The 20371-nt window shown below is 37.2% G+C and overlaps 1 protein-coding gene across 6 annotated transcripts in view; it reads left to right on the top strand.

Annotated features, from left to right (window-relative positions):
* The first annotated feature begins 49 nt into the window (after positions 1-49).
* Positions 50-20371, top strand: part of sh3bp2 (SH3-domain binding protein 2) — a 34022-nt gene continuing 13700 nt past the window's right edge. The window contains exons 1-3 of one of the 6 annotated variants that reach the window (XM_073874015.1): positions 50-513; positions 3699-4139; positions 19799-19938. In XM_073874015.1, coding sequence (XP_073730116.1) covers positions 19803-19938 — 136 coding nt within the window. In that variant the 5' untranslated portion in view covers positions 50-513; positions 3699-4139; positions 19799-19802. Of the gene's footprint in view, positions 514-1571; positions 4140-12357; positions 12489-13711; positions 14043-18456; positions 18643-19798; positions 19939-20371 lie in introns of those variants that run through there. The other 5 variants (XM_055209134.2, XM_055209133.2, XM_055209137.2 and 2 more) reach the window with 5 other exon arrangements.

Raw genomic sequence — 20371 nt, 5'->3', positions numbered from 1 at the left:
TATATAGCGCAACAAACTGTTCAGTTTGCTGGAGATGGTCAGTGACAGAGCTCTGGTGACGGTGGTAAATGTCCAGGGAATGAGAGACGACTCAGCTGTGTGTAGCAGATGATGAATTGACTGAAACTCAAAGTAATCCAATCTCTCCACAGCGAAGACGAACTAGTTCATGAGCAGACAGTTTGTAGAACTGGGAAGACTGAAGAAGCGTGACGGCTGGAATTCTGCAAGGACGAGACAGCAGATAACACAGACTAATAATTGAATAAACTGGAAACACAACATGACAGGACAGGACGGGATGGCGAAATGCATCAGAAGCACCCCTAGTACATTCAATGAAGGGAACGAGAGAGTTATATACTACTGCCGATTGGGGATCAAACAAGCTTGAGGTGAAGATGACGTCAGTGAGGAAATCACAGCAAACGGGAACACCTGTGAAAGACGCGCACATGGATAAGTGATACAAACATACATGACAACAAAGGAAAACAGGCACACAGCAAACCGGTAAGACTGAAATCATGACACTCACATTTTTTAATTTGATTGGCCATCTCAATAATTTCTGACAAGGTGTTCAAATAAATGCTGCGTTGCAGGAACTGACAAACGCATGACGTTAAAATAACGCGAGAGCGATTTGAAATCAGAATCCTGCCCATAATCCTTCCAGTCGCTCTCGCAGTACTTTGATGTCATCCGCGTGTAGGTTCTTGTTGCACTGCATAAATAAACTGTGCATCCTAAACGTAATGCGAAGGTTAACTGGCACAAAGATTTGATCTTTTTTAACACAGGCAAAAGCGCAGTGAAACATATCGTGTATTTCTACAGTATCTAACATCTGATTGTACACAATGATAGTTTTACTTAGTCATTGAAGTCAGAAATCTTCAGCAGGAATAAACTCCTGCTACAATGAAAATCGTGCAAAAGCAAGTTTAAATCGAATCGATCTATGTGCTTCTCAAAGCAACGTTATTAAAACTTTTAAATTCAGAAAAAAATCTTCTGGAAGTTCAGGGTCATTTGAACAAATAATTTTGACCCATGATCTGAAGGCATGTTTATGTGATTAAAATGTAGACACACATTATTGTCCAATATTAGCTTCTTTTAATACAAAACTAACATTTTATTTAATAAAGGTTCAATTAACATTAAGATTAAGATAGCCTGAAAATCCTTCAATTCGTATAATTATTTATTATAAAACACAGTATTTCAAAATGTGGCTTACAATCACTAGACTGATCTGGGCCAGAATCACTACACTGATCTGGGCCACATACCTCCCACCCACAACTGGCCCAAATGTTATCTGCCATCATGGATCCAGTGCCATCATTGCCACACCTGGCCCATACTTGGCTGACATGTTGCATGCCGTTGCCGGCAGCACGCCAGCAGTGCCATCATGAGGCCACATTCGGGCCGAGTCCGTCTGCTATCTGGGGGGAAGCCATTCATTTCTATGTGATCCCCTCTCCTCAAAATTCGATTGTTCTGGGATTGCCTTGGCTTGAAAAACATAATCCACAAGTCTCTTGGGAACAGGGGCAAATCACTCAGTGGGGATCAGTCTAACAAATAACCTTGCTTAAAGCCTGTAAACCCTTTGCCAACGAACCCCGAGTCAACTAATGAGTTCAGTTACAACCCCATAGCTCCAGTGACTGCGCTATCGAACTTATACCAGGTGCTACTCTCTCTTTTTCCCTTGTCACAACCCGAATCAGAGGCCATGGAGGATTATATCGAAGAAGAACTGAGAAAAGGTTTAATCAGACCCTCTAGCTCTCCTGCTTCAGCCGGTTTCTTTTTTGTCAAGAAAATGGATGGCAGCCTCAGGCATTGCATTGACTATTGTTGACTAAATGATATTACTGTCAAATGTCATTATCCCTTACCTTTAGTTCCTGCAGCATTAAAACAACTTCGACAGGCAAAGTACTTCACCAAGCTCGACCTCCAAAGTGCCTACAACTTAATAAGCATCAAGGAGGGTGACGAATGGAAAACCACTTTCTCAACGTCTACTGGTCACTATGAATACTTCGTCATGCCCTTACATATCCAACATGTAAGATCCATTCTCAAACATCTCAATCAATATCAACTCTATGCCAAAGCAGAGAAATGGAAGTTCCATCACACATCTACACCTTTCCTTGGATATATCATCAGTCAATAATGAGTCGCTATGGATGAAACTAAAGTGAAGGCAGTGTTGGACTGGCCCTGACCACACACACTCAAAGAGTTACAACGATTTCTGGGGTTTGCCAATTTCTTTAAAATATTTATTCAGCACTGTGGCAGCACCTTTAACTGCCATGACTAAACGTTCAACTTCACATCTCCCTTGGTCTTGTGAGGCTCAGCTAGCATTAGATGAGCTTAAAACACGCTTCACCTCTGCTTCTATATTGCATCATCCAGATCCAGAACTTCCATTTATCATAGAAGTAGATGCATTGAATACTGGCATAAGAGCAATCCTCTCTCAACGACACGGATACCCAGCTAAATTGTTTCCCTGTGCTTTCTTTTCTAGAAAGTTGTAGTCAGCAGAGAAAAAATTAAGATGTGGGAAATTGTGAACTCTTGGCCATGAAATTAGCACTGGAAGAGTGGAAACATTGGTTGGAGGGGGCTAAACATCCATTATTATAGATCATTATAGATCACAAGAATTTAGGGTACATACGCTCAGCCAAACGCCTCAACCTTCGACAAACCAGGTGGGCCCTGTTCTTTACTCAAATGAACTTTGTCATCACTTACAGACCTGGATCTAAAAATACCAAGGCTGATGCACTTTCATGCCAAACTGATGAATCACCCAAATCCGACCAGGCAGAAGAAATCATACCCGAAGCTCTTCTAGTCACACCGGTTCAGTGGGATATCATAACAGAGATTAATCAAATCAACAGCCAAAGCCAGTTACCATCCGAATGCCCTCTCAATCGAAAATTTGTGCCTGAAACCTTGAGAGATAGACTACTCCAGCACGTTCACTCTGACCCTAGTTCCCGGCACCCAGGTATTACAGCCACACTCCATCTCCTCTCTCACCGGTTCTGGTGGCCCACAATGTCCACATATACCACTAAATTTGTGAAGGAATGTCATATATGCAACACTTCTAAAACCCCATGTCAACTGCCTGCAGGACTACTACAACCTCTACCGACGCCACAACGACCTTGGTCCCATATTTCCATTGATTTCATTACTGGTCTCTCTAATTCCCAAGACTGTCATACTTACCATCATTGACCGCTTTTCTAAGGGATGTAGACTAATACCTCTGCCAAAGCTGCCCAGTGCTATAGAAACTGCTTTAATTCTGTGTGACTGTCTTTCGTTTTTATGATATACCAGAGGATATAGTTTCAGATAGGGGTCCCCAATTTACATCCAGAGTCTGGGCTGCTTTTTTTAAACAACTGAACGTAACATCAGCCTCACGTCAGGATACCATCCCCAATCCAATGGTCAGACTGAACGCTTAAACCAATAACTCACACGTTTCCTCAGATCTTACTGTCAATACAACCAATCCGATTGGAGCAAATATTTATTATAGGCTGAGTACGCACAAAACTCCCCACAGAAACCAGCTACCGGTCTAACCACGTTCAAGTGCATTTTGGCCTATCAACCACCTATGTTTCCCTGGTCAGAAGAACCATCTGATGTCCCATCGGTGAATGAATGGTGTCAACGCAGCGAGGAGGTATGGGAGACAGTTCATGTTCACCTACTACGTGCTGTTCGCAGACGACAAGCCAACCGTCATCGCCGTCCCAACCCAGCATATACTCCAGGACAGTGGGTTTGGTTATCCACTAGGGACATCCGTCTATGACTCACCTGCAGGAAACTCAGTCCCAGGTTTGTGGGTCCTTTCAAAATTCTCAAACATATTACTCCAGTGTCATTCCGTCTAGATTTACCCACTAATTATCGTATTTTTCCTACCTTTCATGTTTCCTTGCTTAAACCCACTGTTGGCCCTGGAGGAGAGTTGGAGTGGATAACCGAGACACAGAACTCCACCTCTACTCATCAGTGGCGAGGAGGCTTACTTGGTCCGGGAGTTACTCGACTCCAGACCGGTGGAGGTACCTTACACTACCTGGTAGATTGGGAGGGGTATGGTCTGGAGCAGGCACGTGCACACATAGACATCAAAGGGGGCTTGAGCACCTGCCCTTTTTATTCCTGGAGAGAAAGTGCCCTTTTTTTCTGGGGTGCTTTTTTATTTTTTAAAAATAATATGATTTTTATTCACAACTGATGTCTGTTTGTTTCTTGTGTTTACTTATTTAAATTTACCTTGAATTTATTCAGGAATCATTTAAATGAGATTTAAACTCTTTTAAAAAGAAAATTAGCGCTATTTGTGGTACACAAACAGTTAACAGATGAGTCCCGCCTCCAAAACTCACATCGCTAATATGGTTGGCTTTACCTTTCCTAAGTCCCGCCTCTCTAACCTACTTCGCTTTATGATTGGTTTAGTCTATAGTCGTGTAGGCTGCATTCGCGCTTGTAAGTGCCAAAGCTCAGCCTGAACGAGTCGCGATCATGTGCATGATTATGCAGGCAGCTACCGGTAAGTGTGTGAGGAAGAAAACATTCTTATATTAACAGTTTTATGCACAAAATATGGGACACGTTGTTACACATAACGATTCAGGGACATTGTTTTCCACGACAATCCCATATTAAGCTGAAGGGTTACAAACTTGTAACAGTATAGTGTATGTAGTTTAAACAGACTGCTCATAAAGTAATAAAGCACAAACAATAAATGAAATTGCTAACTACAGTAGTAAGCTATTTTTGTTTGCGTTTTTTTTTTGTAATGGCTGTTAAATAAGTAGCCTATAATGTGTTATACTGGAGTGCTGGGGAGACTGGGAAGAAATCTGATGGTTCAGTATTTTACTTGCCCAGTCTGAATTTTCACTGACATCACAAAATAGTAAAATATAAAATACAAATAAAATAGGCCTAATATATTTGTGGTTTCTGACATGTGTAACCCTAATAAACATGAAACCTAAGATTAAAGGTGCCAAAGGATGTGTTGCCATAATATCTGAAATTGTTCTTTGACAGTTAGGCACTTTATTAAGTGCAAAAATTATCTAGAAACGTTTTTACATGTCCATTACAACCCTAGAATTTGTCATTTGAATAAAAATTGTCTATTTTTGCCCTATTTGAAAGGGTCATGAATAATAATGTTGAGCTCTGCTCTGATTGGCTCTGCTCTGAGGCTCATGCCAGAAGCTCACATTAGTAAACAGACCTTATATTTTGAGCCCTTATCAGACAAAAATACAGATTTTGAGTAACAACTAATTGTTAACTAATAGAACTTCTTCCAAACGCTATAGAATTTATTGGCATGTAGCACTAACTCAGCAGTCACAACTTTGTTTTTAGCATTTTAACAAATTTATAATTAATGTGTAATTTAATGTTTTCAAAACATGCACATTGTGTAATGGTTTCCTTTGATGCTCTATAAGCCTAGAATACTAAGGAGAACATGGTTTCTCTGTGAACTGATTATTTTGTAGACATCTTTTGAAAATGAAACAATTGCGTGAGTTTGAGGAAGATAAAATTAATTAACTTTTAAATAAATTTTTTAAAAAGGAAGTCAGAATTGCATTAATATATACATGCTTTTTGTTTAACAAAAGAAAAAAATACATAATTATGACAAGTGCCCTTTATTTCACTTGAGCCCCTGCCCCTCAAAATGTCTGTGCACGTCCCTGGTCTGGAGGAACTATCTTGGGTCAACGCGGATGATATCCTCGAATTAAGCTGCTTCTCCGCATCCTCCGGGTCGACAGAGGAAGCCATCACCTGAATTCTAGTCGTTTCCATTATAAACTACATTTCCCATAGGGCCATGTACCTGGGTCTGATCACACTGCCACCTGAAGCTCATTCATATACTCTATTTAAGCTCTCCCCAAATGCATCCTGATGCGAAGTCTTGATTTGCCACGGTGATCATTACTGAGCGTTTTTCTGAATTACTATTACGGATCTGTGTATTGACCTTGGACTGTTATTTAGTATTTTGGATTGTTTGCTGCCTGCCCTTGAACTCTGCCTGTCTTTCACGATTGTTATCTGCCTGACTCGACCATTGCCTGTTCCTGTTTATCCTTCTGTGTGTGCTTATTAATGATTAACATTATTAATTATTATAAACAATAATCCAATGTGCAATCAACGTCCAGTATTTAAACAATTTTATCCCAATCAATTTGAGAAGGATCGTATAAAAATGCTTGTTACGAATGAAACGCCTCGTAATAATTTTGGGATTTTGCTGAATTAACTTCATATTTCTACAGTTGCCACAACACAGTGGTCACTGATATCATTAGCAAATACAGAAACTGATGAGTATGTATGTGGAACATTAGTAATGACAAGATATTTTTAAGTAGATTTTCCATAGATTTTGAGTTAGACCTAGTAGGTGAATCAACTAATTGAAAAAGATTTAGATTATCACAAAGCACTTTAAAATGGTCGGATATTGTATGCATCCAGTTTAAGTTGAAATCACCTAACAAAATCAGTTCAATTCAATTTTATTTATATAGCGCTTTTCACAATAGGTAATTGTATCGAAGCAGCTTTACATTAATAGAAGCAGGGGAAAACACAGAAAAATCTACAGACAACATAGGTAGCAAAATACAGCGGCTATGAATAAGCTTTACAAGCAAGCGTGTCACTGATGTAATGTATAAAAGAGGGTGCTAAGTTAAGCCAATGTCGGCTGACTCCTCAAGGTTGAAAAAACTCCCTAGGAGAAAAACCTCCTGCATTTTTTAGGCAGGAGGAAAAAAGTCCTAGGGGAAAAAACCTTGGGAATCCAACGAATTCATTAATGAGTGTAAAGTATCAGTTGCCGACAGAGGTCTATAACAACCAGCTATGGTAAGCTGCATGTTCTTAGACACAGATAAATTTAGAGCTAATAATTCATACTGCTTGGCAATAGAAGTTTAGAGTAACACATTTTTTGGTCTATCAGCTCTAAAAACCTTATATCCAGAAATACTACATTTATTTAGCCAAGATTCAAATATAACTCTGACATCTGCGTATTTCTAGCCCAAATGTATACCATATCTAATTTTGGCAACAGACTACGGACATTTAAATGAATAAAACCCAGTCCTGACCTAGATTTTAATTCAGTCAGAGGAGCATGTTGGAAGCATCAGAAGGGCCTGGGTTAGACAATACATTCCCAGACACTAACAACAATAAGACTATTAAGCACATTCGTTTAGCTGGATTACTTACAAGGGAAGGGAATAATTGCATTAATATTTATAACTGTCTGCCAATTTTTTGAAATAAAAATCGGCAGACAGTTATGAATATTAATACAATGATTATATTCCCTGGTTAAAGCACATCTTGTAAGATCAAAATACATAAAATGCATAAAAAATGCTGCTCACCTTCACGCATGAACTGTTGCACAAGCAGCCACAGATTGCGAAGTTTTTTCCACGCTGTCAGACCCGTGGACAAGGTTTACAAACTCCTTTGTGCGTGACCAGGATGCCCAGCTTAATGTCGAAAAAGCCAAATTGTGAGATGAAACAGACAAACTGCAGATGAAAATGGGGTACAGCACGAATAAAGCAACAATAAGCAAGCCTTTGCTAGAAGTCTCAAGTTGCAAAGATAAGGCAACTGTTCTCCTTCTTCACATGCTGGCTGCTTTACCTCACTGCCAGGCCCGCAAAAATGATTTTGCCCAAGCAATGGCTCGCGACTTGAGCTAGATATGGCTCCTGATTTTACACCGTGCTGAGTCCCAAAGAAACACATGTTGGTCAACCAAATTAACTGTAATAAAATGTTGGCGAAGGTTGAAATCATTTCTTAGTTGTATCTTTGTTGTATCTGTAGTCCAATTAAACATTAAAAACAGAGAAACACCAAACAATAAGAACAAAAAAAGCATTCTTGCGTGAAAATAAATAAATAATTGTCCACCCTAAGTCAACAGTAAAGTATTAAAAAAATTCTGATCTAATAAGCTACATAGGTGATAATATAACAATGCCCACCCCCCAAAACATCTAGACAGTGTGTATCCAAAGTGTAAATTAGCAAACATGTTAATTTTTTTATTATTATTATTTATATAGTGCTTTTCACAATTGGTAATTGTTTCAAAGCAGCTTAACATTAATAGAAGCAGGGGAAACACAGAAAAAGTGACAGACAATATAAGTAGCAAAATACAGAATACACAAGATCCCAGGTAAAAAATGAAGTATACTTGAATGTACTAAAACTACAGTTAAGTAGTTTTAAGTAAGTATTTTATAAATGTTATGCAATACAAATATACTAATGAAAAGTATATGAAGAGTTTGGTTCCAAAACGCAATAAATCCATTCTGACAAATTTCGGTAAAATGTGTTTTCTATACCAAGAAAGTGACAAGATGAAAACCACTATTTTCTGTTACATACTTTCACATAGCATCTTTAGGTTATAAAACATAAAAAATTCAAATCCATAACTTGATTTTCAAATATTTATTATAAAAACTAATAATTTTTTTTCAAAATGCTATAAATCTATTCAATCAATATAAAAATGTGCATTCATCTTTGCCATGTTATATTCATTTAGTTATACATATACTTGACGACGTCGCTTAACATTTTTCAAAGCGATCCGCTGTTAAAATGTTTTGGTCCTGCTTGATTTTCGTTGACTTTGAGTAAAATAATGGGAAGTTTTTCATAAGATCCCCTGAATCACATAAACTTCACAGATGCTGTCTCCCGAGTGCCTCTCGCTTAAGTTATTGGATGTTGATGACTAACAACTTTCCTGTCACAGAAAACAACCACAGGTTTATCAATGCCATTAAAGTAATATTTTGCTTTTGTTTGTTTGTTGATCACAAAGTACAAAGTAGATGAGGAAAACTAGGATTCCGTGTACTCAACGCGGCGCCATTGTTTGTTTACATTGCGTGGAATGGTGCGCTGTAATATGTGAAGCGGATTTATTGCCTTCTGTAGAAAAGGAGGAGTGGCGTATACCATGTTTTGGGAAAAAAGGGAGAAAAGATGACAGAATAACACTGCGGATATTGTATTTTGCATAAAATTAAGAATTTACTTTTAAAAACTGACCTGATATAATACTGATTTTGGCAGTAACTTTAAAGCAGTAAACTTTTTTAAGCAGTAAACGTTTATCGCGTTTTGAAACCAAACTCTTCATATAGTTCTACTTGAGTAGTACTTCAATGCACTTGAAAAATAATTAAATACCAGTAATACTTAAAGGAAACATTTCACAAGACTTTTTAAAAATGTAAAATAAATCTTTGATGTCCCCAGAGTACATATGTGAGTAGAGCCCTTTTCACACAGACATTCCGTAAAATACACAGGAAAGGCATCCGGGATTTTTCCGGGATCCTTATATTTTTTATTCATTCACACTGCCATGATTACCCGGCTTCTGATGGTCCCGGAAAGACACGTGACCTATTGAAAGTCCCGCCCTCTCTTCTACGCAGCGTCTGAAGTTTGCATATTATATATTATTTCTCTCTCCAAGAACCACTCGCGTGCTTTTTTGTTTATGATAAGATTATAAAGGAGATTGTGACGCATTTTGAGGAGCTGAACGATATATCTTGTTGGGATGACGCGCAGGTATTTTCGTTTATTATAGCTCAAATGAGCACGTGACGCGATATTCTTTTATGCTGCTGAATGATCTCCATTTCAACCCAGTAAGTAACGAGCTAACTTACCTGATATCTGCTTCAGTCCAGTTTGCTGACATTTCTCGTCGTGAATGTTGTAAATCCCTCATTTTAAAGAGTTGAACCAACTTCATGTTGCCATGACACGCGCGTCCACACTACAGCACGTGTGTCATTGTATATGTGTCTCATTTATAATTTCCTGATAACTGCATCAATATAGTTTGCAACATTTCTCGTGGTGAATGTTTATATGCATGTTATCTCTCACGACGCGCGCATCCTCACTACGACACGCCCATTACAGCATTCTTTCGGCTTCTTGTTCACACAGAGGGTTATCCGTGTATCTGACTAGGTCCTCTTTCCGGAAACGATCCCAGAAGATTAACGGGACGAGTTTGTGTTCACACAGACACTTGTCTGGCAATTTTACTGGTATTTTCTGGGACCAAAGGTCTGTGTGAATGGGGTTTAGTGAACACACACACTACAAGTTTGAACATGCACACACCTGAAGCAATGGGCAGCTATCACCCAGCGAGCAATGAAGGGCAGATGCCTTGCTCACTGGCACCTCAGTCGCAACCTGCTAGCCATGCAACTCTCGTGTTACAAGCCCGCCTCTCTAACCATTAGGCTACCCAATCAAAATTTGGGGGGCAACCAAAATAAATTATACCAAGACCTGTTTTTTTAACACAAAATTAATAAATTCATAGTAGATGCATAAATTCATAATTAATTCATAAGTTGACTATAATTATTTGTTTTGTTGATATGTGTGTTATGTGTTGATATGTGTGTACATTGTATATGTGTCTCTTTCTGTTGGACTTTTTTGTGTCTGTTCTTTATGTAAATGTTCTCAAATGTCCGTGTGGGTGGAAGGTGGTGGTGAAGTGCATGGAACATAAACATTAAGACATTGAGCCACTCACAGTCAGTTCAGCATTCAACTGCTCTCATTTACATTCCGCTTGCTGGAAGTCTTATAACCCACAGTGCACAGTCTCTGTTTAGTACTTCCTCTGTTTGTGGGCTAGACAGTTTTCTCTCAACTGCTGCCTGTTCTTAATCTTAATAACATTGTCTTTATTTTCAGCAAAATTAAGATGTAATGGCAGAATATGTACAGTGCGAAACAACACCTCAGTGTTTCTATAAGATATGATATAACGATAACACACAAATAGGTTTTTGACAAATAATAATGTAACTTTTTATAGTAGTTCTCATTGGTAGACAGTGTGGCCTGTAACTTATTTGTCGAGGGCGCACAATGCGAAACTCGTCACAACGTATGTAGCCCGTCATGTGTGTGACTCGTCATTTCAAAATATGTGTTAAGTGCATCATGTAAACTTATGTGCATCGTGTGTGATGTCAAAATACGAGCCTGCTGCAGACACTTTGAAGGGGCTTATGATAAAAGAGATGCTCACGTTTGCCAGATACTTGCTTAATGTCATGTGTAATTGGAGTTAAGTGGTAAGTTAGTGTCTTTCAAGTATTTTGTGAATGTGTCTTTTTTATCATAAACCCTTTCGAAAGTGCTGTAGTGTGTGCGCCATTTTCCACCAAGACCCAAGAATTATTGCAATGCATTGCAGGGTTGAATGAGTGCACTCTACAGTATAATGTGCACTATGATTTAACAAACCACAAAAAATGTACGTTTTCTCAAATAGTGTACTATTTAAGGGTATAGGGCGGTATTTCAGACATGAGGCCAGGGGTCATGATCCCTTATTTTGTACATTTGATAAAAAATGGAAAAATGTCAAAATTAATAAAAATGTCTAAATTAATACATGTCTGTATTAAATATTTGTTTGTACAGTGAACAGCACAGGTTATGATTAAAAGGCCTTCAAAATTACTTTTTGTAATATGTGCCAATATAGTATGTAATAACAGTTCAGTAAAAAAACTGAAGGACAGGTCCCCATTCTCTTATGTCAGGATCTAATTCAGTCCTTAGAGGTGGTCAAAAGCATAAACGATACAGGGAGGTGTATAAACATGTAATGGTTTGGTAAAAGAAAGACATTTCAGACATTTTATTGAACAATTATGTAAACTAGGCCATCATATAAGATAGACAATTTTTCAGAAAAAAAGTATGTTGTGCCACCAGCATCACCAATGCAAGAGATGGATGTGGAGTGCTTGGTAAATCATACTTTAGGATAAGAATTAACAACAAAAAAACAACTTAGCACAAATTATCATCAGCATTTGAACATTTCTATGAATTTTGTTCTTGTAAATTTGACTTGAAGAAATGTTATGAGTGAAATCTCAGTGCTATAACTACTCAACTATTCTATAACTTTAAAACGCAATGTTCAGACTTTAATCTTGTAATATGACTTTATTCTTGTAAAGGCCAACTATGAGAGCATTCATATTGCATAATGTTACGGCAATTCTTACATCTTTTAATTTCTGCAGGCTAAAACCCTGTCATAATGCACAGTAAAGCAGGTCAATTTCGATTTCAAATTGCTTGTAACTGTTGCTCTGTTTATGAGAACGAGTTGTAAATGGGAGGATCTCAAAAATAGCACATTCAAGTTCAGCAGAGAGGAAGTGGACTTGTGTTCACTACTAACCACATACTTTACTCGTACATTCTAAACCTCCAACTGTTCATTTCAATGGGTAAGTTTTTTTTTTTAACTATTTCAAGGGAGTTTTATCTTTTTAATGTCTTGAAATCATTTTGCTACTGGCTGGTTTTTGATTTGGTCGTGTGTTCAGAAATTTTGGGCTTTGATCTTTGAGATCTAGGGAGGAACTGTAACTATGCACATCCCATCAAACAAATTAAAAACGGAAGGACCTCAGGGTTTGCATCCTCTTTTAGGGGATTTTAGCAGATGTTTATTTTAAGATGATGATGTTGAAGGCACTAAATGAAACCAAAGAATGAAGGTATCATCACAGCAGGATAAATTCAACATTGGCGGGATTAACTGAATATTTCAATGTATTTAAATTACCATCTAGCTCATTCTTTGGGTATAAGTTGAAAAGGATCTAGTTAATGATCAAAGTTGGAAAAATACACAATTATTTGAGCTTTTTATATGAGTTTCAAATTTCAGTGTTAAAGGGACATTCCACTTTTTTTGAAAATATGGAATCTGTTTTTGGACAGTTTTTAAAAGTTACCAAGGGGTCTATTTTCAGGCGCTTGCATAATATCAATCCTTGATTATTACGCCAAAATGAGAGTATATTTCCTAGCCATATCTGCCTCAAAAAAATCTTTTAATTTTCTGTCTGTCTAAGTACACTCTGTAACTAGAAGAGTCAAGTTTTAAATAGGAAAAATATCAAAACTCTTTGGTTATTTTTTAGCGCAATGCTAAAATGAGCATATTTTCAAAAAAGTGGAGTGTCCCTGTAACGTGGTGAATCTGAACTAAATATTGTTTGCTCAAGATCGTATCGTAAATGTTGTGTTTGTTTGGCCTGTATTACATACTCAGTAAGGAAGTGAGAAAATACTTAATTCACTCTTAAAGGTAGGGAATACCTCATTTCTCAACGCATCAGGAAGCTGACCATATTTGGAAACAGATTAGTGTTTGTTTTAAGCAGCAGCGATAGTAATGCGTGACATATTAAACAATACAGATTAATGACAGATCAAAGTTTTACACAAGATACTGTATATAAAAGTATATATAAACACTTAATTTGTCTTTTAAACTACGTCTTTAATTTTATAAATAGACATAGGTTTTGGCTTGTAGATGCTATGCAGTCATATTTTTGCAACATAGTTGCAAGTTTCTTAGACTTGCCAAGTTTTAGACTATGTAACGTCATGTTAAAGGATGTGGAAATACCCTTTCTCTTTTCTACACTGATAACAGGCTTCACTTTGGCCAATCAGTTTGTCTGTGCAGCAACCAAAAGGAAGTGACATTCTGACTTAGACAAAGAGTGCGCCAATGTGAGCCAGGAAAGGAAATGACTTGCACTGTGCATGAGGCTGAGATCACAGGCCGTCTCTGCTCATCCACACTCTATCTGCTGTGCATAAACTGACTTTTTCAACTTCCGACTATATGCTCAAGAATCACTCAATGAACATGGTGACAAATACTAGCCTGTACGAATGGCTCTTTCTGTGATTAAAAAACAATCATTCGGTTATTCACAACAATCTCGTTCAAAGATGTGCATAAAACACCAAATTAACAGGTAAGTGTGTGAATTTCTTGCTACTGTTGCCTTTCTGTTGGAACTACATTTGGATGTCAAGAACTACAATGGATAAAAGTTTCATGGTACAGATTATTGTTGTTAACTGTTTTACTAAACATCGCGATTGAGTATTCATCTTGTAAAGATATTGAACTGTATAATTTAAATTACAATAATTTCTGATTCATTAATAATGCACATGGTGGAGCCCTGATATTTAGAATATTGTGAAAACAAGCATTTTCTTATATGAAAGATAACTGTTATCAAGACCAGAAACATTTTTAAAAAAGAAAGCAGTTTAAAAACGTTACAAAAGTGAATGTCCCTACGGAAAACGGAATGTCCCTTCAGAACGCAAGGCCAGTTGACTTCCACCCCCTTAAAAAGTGTTTACATGATGTTTTCAAAGAAGATAACTTGCATTTGTACTATTTTTTTTACATGGGGGCACATCCTACAGAGTGTGAAACTTACATGTCACGTCCTGTTTTACTTAAAAAAGGTCTTAAAGTTGGGCTTACATTTTTTGTTCTCAGCCTAAATAAAACACAGGAAAGAATTAGCAAAAGGAATAATTTATTGTGGGCAACTGAGACTGAAACTAGCATTTTAATATATATATATAGTAGTTCATAAGATCAGATTTGTAGTAACTGCTTTAAAGGGTAAACTACTTTATCTAGAACAAATGGATAAATCTACTGTAAATGTAAACTTTTACTTTAAATTGTAAACATGTTTTACAATTGAACATGTAATTTAGTAAATAAAGGTTAGTAAAAACTGTATATCATGTCATGGGATGTACTGTAGAGTGGATGATCGCCATCGGAACAGGGAAAGTGTCCAATATTGTTGTGGAACTGTAGGCCCCTAGAAGTTCCTACCATTAACTCTATCAGCAATGGTCCTGAATGACAGGTGGAATTATGGATAAAAAGACAGAGCTGTCATATTGCAATCTGTGGTTAATCCTTGTGTGGACCAGTGGATGGTGTTTCAAATAACACTCTTTTTATGGTCTTGTTTTACTTTTAACAGGGGGCTTCTACATTGAATAAAAATTAGCCTAAAATGCTGTTGTTCAGTAGCTGTCATAACTGCATTTCATTTCATCTTAGTGAATTACATATTTGGTAAACTCACTTTGCTTAACTACTGTAATGATTTCCAATCATTATTCTAGGGAGAGTTCAACCATGAATGTAAATCTTGTCTCACATTTACTCACATTCAGATTTATAAACTCATGTGGTATTTTACACTGTGAAACACAAAAGCAGATGCTGAGCAATTGTTTGTTACTGACAGCCTCAGTCACCATTCACTCTAATGGGAGCAGTATCATACCTTTTTAAATTCCGGCTTTGTTTTGATAAAATAAAGTCTTATTTATCAGAGACAATACTGTTGATTTAAAAAAAATCAATTAAGCTTTAGTTTCCAACGACGTCAATCACAACCGACTGTTTGCTAAAAAGTTTAAAGTATTTTATAAAATATTTTAGGAAGCATTTGTGGTTTAGAATAGTGAGTATGTGAGACACCATGGGCTAACTTCTCTAATATAGTACTGTTTCCCCGTGTGATCACATGATGTGTATATTATTATATTCGCCTACAGTAGCCTACATGTATGTTGCCCACTGACTTTGTCGGTGGAAAAACTCTTAAAATGTCTTGTGTGGAAACTTTGACAAATCACTGAGGTATGATATACAGTATTATTGCTGTCACAGAAACCATAATATTTGCTTTCTAGTGCACACTAACCTGTATGTATTACTGAAAAAAAACTGTTGAGATAGCATGTTTTACAGACCCTCTAAAATAACTTTCTATTCAGGATGGATGAAAAATAATTTAGATAAACCCCTGAGTGCAAGATCAGTATTAATATATCAGTGTTAAGTATTTTGATAATTGTCATTATATATTTTATTTTTGATATAGTTGTGCATAAATGAAACAATTGTGTGTTTGCACCAAAGAACAATGAGTACTTTTTTCTTTCCTTTAATGCTTGAGTACAACCCCAAAACAGAAAAAGTTGGGACACAGTAGAAATTGTGCATAAAAAAGGAATGGAATAATTTACAAATCTCATAAACTTATATTTTATTCACAGTAGAATATAGATAACAAATCAAATGTTGAAAGTGATACATTTTGAAATGTCATGCCAAATATTGGCTCATTTTGGATTTCATGAGAGCTACACATTCCAAAAAAAGTTGGGACAGGTAGCAATAAGAGGCCAGAAAAGTTACATGTACATATAAGGAACAGCTGGAGGAGGACCAATGTTTAGGAATAAGAACGTTGTCCCATTCTTGTCTATTACAGGCTTCTAGTTGCTCAACTGTCTTAGGTCTTCTTTGTCACATCTTCCTCTTTATGATCTGCCGAATGTTTTCTGTGGATGACAGATCTGGACTGCAGGCTGGCCATTTCAGTACTTTGATCCTTCTTCTACGCAGTCTTGACATTGTAATTGATGCAGTATGTGGTCTGGGATTGTCATGTTGGAAAATGCAAGGTCTTCCCTGAAAGAGACGACGTCTGAATGGGATCATATGTATCTAGAACTTGGATAAACCTTTCAGCATTGATGGTGCCTTTCCAGATGTGTAAGCTGCCCATGCCACACGTACTCATGCAACCCCAAACCATCAGAGATGCAGGCTTCTGAAAAGAGCGCTAATAACAACTTGGGTTGTCATTGTCCTCTTTAGTCCGGATGAAATGGCATCCCAGTTTTTCAAAAAGAACTTCAAATTTTAATTTGTTGGACCACAGAACAGTTTTCCACTTTGCCAAAGTCCATTTTAAATGAGCCTTGCCCAGAGAAAATGCCTGCGCTTCTGGATCATGTTTAGATATGGCTTCTTTTTTGACCTACAGAGTTTTAGCTGGCAACAGCGAATGACACGGTGGATTGTGTTCACTGACAATGTTTTCTGGAAGTATTCCAGAGCCCATGTTATGATTTCCATTACAGCAGCATTGCTGTGTGTGATGCAGTGCTGTCTTAGGGCCCGAAGATCACGGGCATCCAGTATGGTTTTCCAGCCTTGACCCTTACGCACAGAGATTGTTCCAGATTCTCTGAATCTTTGGATGATATTATGCACCGTAGATGATGATAACTTCAAACTCTTTGCAATTTTTCTCTGAGAAACTCAGAAAACTATTTTTCGCTGCAGCATTGGGGGAATTGGTGATTCTCTGCCCATCTTGACCTCTGAGAGACATTGCCACTCTGAGAGGCTCTTTTTATACCCAATCATGTTGCCAATTGACCTAATAAGTTGCAAATTGGTCTTTCAACTGTTCCTTATGTGTACATTTAAAATTTCTGGCCTCTTATTGCTACCTGTCCCAACTTTTTTTTGGAATGTGTAGCTCTCATGAAATCCAAAATGAGCCAATATTTGGCATGACATTTCAAATATCTTACTTTCAACATTTGATATGGTATCTATATTCTACTGTGAATAAAATATAAGTTTATGAGATTAGTAAATTATTCCATTCCTTTTTTACTCACAATTACTACAGTGTCCCAACTTTTTCTGTTTTGGGGTTGTACAAAAGGAGTTCTTATAACCTTGATAACTGGAGTTATCTTTCATTAAGGTAACTTTTACTCAAGTGCATGCTTAATTTATTTACTGTACTTTTTCCACCACTGATTATTTGTTTTTGATAATTGGTTAAGTGTCGATTAAGGGTTTGAGGCTAAAAAGTTCAGAAAACAAGGATTAAGTCACAAAAGTTGACATATAGTTTTCAAATTACAGCACCTGGCTGGAATATTTGCTGTGTACTTATAAAGGAGCTCCTGTCACATCATACTGTTCAAAGTTGTGCCTTATTTTGTTGTATTTCAAACAGCAGGATAAGGAAATGATTTGAATGACCCCCCCCCCTGCATTAACTCTCTCCCATGGAGCTTGACCACCCTTGTGCCTGATTATTATTTCTAATTATACTTTCTTGGAGATCTGAGATTAATACAACAAGCTAAAAACAACCAATGTGTTTGTTTTCAATCACAAGGCATTGCAGAGGTTATTTTAAACTGAAAACTTCTACTTAACTCCTAAATATAGTATTCCATACAGAAATTTCATATAAGGAAATATTATATGCTATCTGTGTTATACACATGTGTAAAAGAACATTAATGTTACGCTTCACTTTTAAATCACAGTTGTCCCATGGGATGCTAATCCTCTCCACTGAAGTTAAGAATGAGTTTCCCCATTTACTGTATATTTACTGACTGCCACTAACTAGACATTAAGTATCATGTTCCGGACAGGGAATAGCAAACTCTGTTGAAAACTTGCCACCCGCAGTGTGCTATGCAGGCAGCCCAGGACGGGTTAAACTTTCCAGAGGAAACGTTGAGTTTCCTGTCCTGGCCAGATTGAAAGTTTTTGCAGCAGATTTGGGGAAATTTGCCTTACACTGTGGTGGACTAGAATATTTTTTCAAAGACGTAGTGATCTCCAATTCTTTTGTGTTAGTACAGTATGTTCAGGGAGAGCACAACATTGCACGACATCAAAATATGTGATAGCCGAAGGTAAGCTCTCAATGTGGAGTCATCTGGGAAAGACGGAAAGATTTTGAGATCATGCTATATTCTTGCATGCAATTCTGGGTATTTATAGTAGTTTGTTGTATTTGCGTATATGTAGGGCATTATGAAATGTGATAAATAACACTACTGTAGTGATTATGTTGTGATGTTGCTTTGAATCCTTTAGATTTTAATGTGCTGTGTGGAATTGTAAATGTGTAGCAGGGATGTTGTTTCCTGTCATTGTTAGTGCTCTTTGAGTAAAATTATTTGACATTTTTATTTTTACATTTTTTATTTTACAATTTAACCTTTTGATTGTTTATTTTTTGGGCTGTCTTATCTTTGGGTTTTGACATAGTTTGCTTACTGTCTAACTGGTTACTGTTACTACTATTCAAGCAACAAGTGTACTTTAAATTTGTTAGATGTGTAATTGAGGATTCAATACTGTTTAAATATACAGCATTTTATGTCAGGTAGTACAGTAGAAGTCCATAGATATTTATCTTAACATATACAAATCAAGATAATTACTTAAGATTTTAATAAAATTTTATTTAACCAATGTCATAAGTTTGGGGCAGAACAATTTTGAACAAACAATATAAGAAAAAAATTTGTGTGTAGCCACCCATATTTTGGTATATTAACATAAAGTATACATCATAATGTGAGAATTACTATGATGCTCAATTCGCAGACAAATATACAGCCCATTTACAAAAAAACATTAACCTCAAGGTGATCTCTTTTGGCTTGGGCCATCAAAAAGCAAATCACTAACACAAGTGACACAAGCCAAACACAACCCAGAACTCTCAAGAAACTGTAAAGCAACACAACTCAAACAATTAAGTGAATAAATATCAGCGGACTATATGTATGATGTATGTGACACACTTCCACTATCAGCTGGCAAGCGCTATGACCACGGCACGCAATGAAAATGTACAATGAAAACAATACACATACTAAGTTTCGTACCTGTGTAAACATGCATGTGTTATCTATGCACCAAGTTTATTTGCCACACCCATGTGCCAACCTTTGCACCTTCAGTTCTTATGCTCCAATAATCTTAAGGAAGCCAACAGAGCATTTTACACTGTCAATGCTTGGGCTCTAATTAAATATAAATCTTTTTGTTTGATTATAGAAACATGGATGCTACACCAATCTCCTGGCCCCCTCCTATGAGGGCTATCGGAGCTCAGAATCTGCTCACCATGCCAGGAGGAGTGACCACGTCTGGATATCTGCACAAGAAAGGGGGCAGCCAGTTCAGCCTGATGAAATGTGAGTATTTCACAGTTGGCTGGAATCTATCAGCCAGGTTCAAGAACCAAGTGTAGATCATCTCAGTAAAAAAAAGAAAGTTTAGTCCATATTTCTGTTTGTGTTTAAGGGTGCTGGCCCTACTGAAAAGACCAAGTAAAACCAGACTAAGCTGGTTGCCTGGCTTTAGCTGGTCTCTCATTCTGATTTATGGTGGTTATGGTGGTGTAGATAGGTGGTTTTAGAGTGATTTTGGACAATTCTTACCTGGTCAGACTGGAATCTGGCCAGCTTAGACCAGCTAAAAAAGTGTCAAAAACCCCTATAAAACCACCCTGTTACACAAGCTTTACCAGCTAAAACCAGCCTGGGAGACCAGCCAACCTTAGGTTGTCTTTATCTGTTCTTTTTAGTAGGGGGGCAAGTGGTAAGAACTCAGTGTAGAGCATTACAT

The sequence above is a fragment of the Misgurnus anguillicaudatus genome, chromosome 12 (genome assembly GCF_027580225.2).
Source record: "Misgurnus anguillicaudatus chromosome 12, ASM2758022v2, whole genome shotgun sequence".
NCBI classification, from domain to species: domain Eukaryota; kingdom Metazoa; phylum Chordata; class Actinopteri; order Cypriniformes; family Cobitidae; genus Misgurnus; species Misgurnus anguillicaudatus.
Note: the sequence above shows the minus strand (reverse complement) of the source record. Positions and strands in the feature narration are given on the sequence as shown.